The 3501-nt window shown below is 56.2% G+C and overlaps 1 protein-coding gene across 1 annotated transcript in view; it reads right to left on the bottom strand.

The window, feature by feature from the left end:
• LOC109290054 (zinc finger protein RFP-like) overlaps positions 1-3501 on the bottom strand; it is a 13930-nt gene that overhangs the window by 2293 nt on the left and 8136 nt on the right. The window contains exons 3-5 of the mRNA XM_019506439.1: positions 1366-1596; positions 950-972; positions 385-497 (exon numbers count right to left, since the gene is read on the bottom strand). Coding sequence (XP_019361984.1) covers positions 385-497; positions 950-972; positions 1366-1596 — 367 coding nt within the window. The remainder of the gene's footprint in view (positions 1-384; positions 498-949; positions 973-1365; positions 1597-3501) is intronic.

The raw sequence follows: 3501 nt of genomic DNA, 5'->3' as shown, positions 1-3501 counted from the left end.
GGCTCCAAACTTGAAAACCTGACTCCTGTTTAACTTTGGAGGCCTAACATGAGGCACCAGGGCCTGGATGTGTGTGGGGCAGGGCCCTGCAGCTCCCGCCACCCTGGCTGCAAGTGCCAATACTGAGCAGTGCTGGGCCTTGCACCTCTGCAGCTTGGACAAAGAGGCCCCATGAGGAGCCCAGGTTCATCAGTGATTTTCCCAAAGGCATAGAGAGGCCCTTAACTCATGGCTTCATTCCTGTGATCTGCAATATCAGTCCAGCACACTCAGTTTCTCTCCCAATTAAAAAAGATGCAGGCTCCAAATTCAAACCAGCTGCTTGCCTCCTCCCCCTCTGCAAGGACATTTCCCTACTCCCTTTCATGGCCCCCTTCTCAGTACCTTTAAATGTCTTCAAAGTCTCCTGTAGAGCTAGACTTTTTCCAGAGAAGTTGATGAGCCTTTCCAGCTCTGGGGAAATCCCCTCTGGCAGCTGGAACTGCTCTGTCTTGCACCTGGGGAAAAAATGGTCCACATTATTGATTTTCTTTTTGGAACTCAGCTTCATGGTAATAGCATTGGGTAGATGGAGGGACCTGGAGACTGACTCTGTCCGCGTATGTCAGCCTCAGGAGCAGGGGCAGCGCAGACAATGGCAGTGGCAGCTCCCCCAGCAGGGACCGGTAAGTGTTCTTCAGCTTGGAAATGTCCAGGATATATCCTAGGATCAGAAAGGAGCTGAGACTTCATAACTAGTTGGCTCAAGCTCTGGTGGCCAGGACTCTTCCCCAGCACAGGCTGCCACTGCCCAAGGCTGCCACTTCCCTTAAGAGAAGAGGGGGAAGTCCATCCTTCCCACCCCAGGGACAGTCCCAACACTTGCTGGGCTGTGGTGCCCTGCAGAAATGTGACCATTGCATTGTCTCCAAGACCCTCCCTGTATGGGGAGAGAGGCAGAGCCACATACCTGGTCAGCGTGCTTTTGATGTCCTAAAGGGGGAGAAAAAGATGGAAGAGTGAGCTCAGTGCCACGCACCCCGGGGCCCCTGCCGGAGGGGGCATGCTTCTTCCTCAGACTCTGAGTGTCGCACACAGAAGGATCTGGGAGAAGCTCAGCCCCTTTACAAGCCCCAATTTAGTGGCACCCCCCACCCAAGGGGCATAATAGGGCAGCTGTGCACCCTGGGCAGTGGAAGTGCACAGGGCAGCAGCAGCTGGGGCAGATATTCTGCATCTCCCATCACTGCCACCAGCATCTGCCTGGGGCCGTTCTTGCCGTTGCCCTTGTTGCCCCTCCTCAGTTACGCTACTGGTCCCGGCAGACCCAAGATTTAGGTCTTTCCCTCCTTTGCGCTTGGACTGGAGGCATTTGATGTGCCTCACTTGCAGGAGGTCACTTGCTGGCTGCTGGCACTTCTCCTCCAGTTCCCTGATCAGGCTGTCAAGACGGGAAATCTCCTCAGAGAGCTGGGTGACAGTCTCCCTCTGACTCTCCTCAATCCCCCTCTCCAGCTCTCCCAGCTCGGCCAGCAGGAGTCGTTCTTGTTCCACCAGAAACTGGTGCAGTTGCTCAAATTCAGCCACAATCTTCTGCTTCTCAGCTGCTGCCCTTTGCTGCCATGAACAGAGAGAAACCATGTCAGGGAGGGCAGCCCCTTTGGGGAGAGTCAGGGAATGGCTCATAAGGCCCTGTGGGCCTCGTTGTCCGCACGGCAAGGACCCCAGACCTCCCACAACCTGGAACAGAGTTGGGGGTTGCTCAGGTCTTGGGCCCTGCCTGGGATCTCTGCACTCTATTCATTTTACAAGCTTTTCTCTGCTTCCCTGAGGGCTAGGACTGTATGGAGGGGAGAAGTCCATGGATCTCAGCAAAGAAAGCTTTCCTCGCATGATCAGGGATCCTGATTTTCTCTGTTTAAAAATCCTAAAATCTCTGATATAAACCCCAAAAATCCACATTTTCCACAACTAAAGTGAAACGCCGCTATATATATAGGTGTCAATTGAGCACAATATTTTATTGATATATTTACAATTTTAAAGCCATTTGGAAGCCAACCAGTGCCTCAATCATTATAATAAAATAAATTCTAAATACCTATCTATTTTGACATTAGATTTTGTTGTTTTTTTTATCCTAGAAAATTGGAGCTCCCCTTGCCCCCTTTTCTCACCAGGACGCAGGTCCAGCTGCAGCTGTGCCCCCAGCTTCTTTGCGGTGCTGAGCAGCCCTGATATGCTGGTGCTCCTCATTTCCTAGCCACAGACCACCCTGCCCCCCAGCACTGCCAGTAGCCCTCAGTCCTGACCCACAGCTCCCTGGCTCTGCTGGTGCCCCTCACTCTCGACCTGCAACCCCCTGTCCCCAGTGTTGTTCCTCACTCTGAACCTGTAGCCCTCCATCCCTGCTGGTGCTCTTTACTCCTGACCTGCAGCCCGCACTCCTTTCAGCCCTGCTGGTGCCCCTCAGTCCTGACCCACTGCCCTCCAGACCCCAGTCTCCCAGTGTGTGGGGAAGGAGGTTGTTGTGTGGGGCAAGGGGATTGTGTGTGGGGCAGGGTGGGGGGGGCAGAATGGTGCCCAATCATAGGTGTCACCATAAGCATCAAAGGGTGAATGGGAGGCACATGCCCCCCCAGATTGGTGTGACCCACAGCAGGGCATGGGGCTGCAACATGGCCAGACTGGCATGGGCAGGAGCCACCTCCCTGGCCTACAAGACAGGGTCTAGTATGGGAAGGCAGAACGGGACAGTGAGACCCAGTGTCCCCGCCACCACATCCATGCTACTAGCAGCATGAGTAATAACAGAGTGGGAGCAGGCCACACTGCCCTCACCTCCTCCCGCTGTGAGGGCCACAACTTTACCTTGGAGGGGAGGTGGAGTGGGAAGCAGTGTGGGTAGCCTGAGAGGAGCAACAGTGGCAGCCAGGCCATGGCGGCGGGGTAGAGCCATGGCCCGGTATGCGAGTGGCTGGGGCAGCAGGAGGTGAAGACAGCGTGGCCCCTCCCCAGGTCTGTTACTCCTTGCAACAACGCAGCTGGTGCTGGTGCTGGTGCTGGGGCGGGGCGGCAGCAGCAATGAGTCTTGCTGCTCCGCTCCACCCTCCCACACGGGGTCCAGCCTGCTGGGCCATGAAAATGGCTCCTGCCCAAGCCAATCTAGCCAGCTGCAGTCCTGTGCCCCACTGTGGGCACAGAAATCTGGAAGGGCATGTGCACCCCCAGGCCCTGCCAACACATCACCTATGGTGCCCAGCCCCTCCCCAGCCCTGCACGCAACAGTGAGTGCAGAGACTGCTAGCCCCTGCACCATCCTGCCAAGCCACCCGTGGCTCCATCCCTGGCTGGGCCCCACAGTCTCACATTACTGCCCCAGCCCCAGGTGCCATGCACCACCACAGCTGGGCAGCACTCCCAGCCGCCAACCTGCCCCGCTCCCTCCCTCAGTCTGGGGCTCTGTGAGAACTGTAGCCACCACCTCAATCTCTCCTTGCATCCCCCTCCCCCTGTGTTTTC

The sequence above is a fragment of the Gavialis gangeticus genome, unplaced genomic scaffold (genome assembly GCF_001723915.1).
Source record: "Gavialis gangeticus isolate Ggan-Ray unplaced genomic scaffold, GavGan_comp1, whole genome shotgun sequence".
NCBI lineage: Eukaryota > Metazoa > Chordata > Crocodylia > Gavialidae > Gavialis > Gavialis gangeticus.
This window is presented reverse-complemented; position numbering and strand designations above follow the sequence as displayed.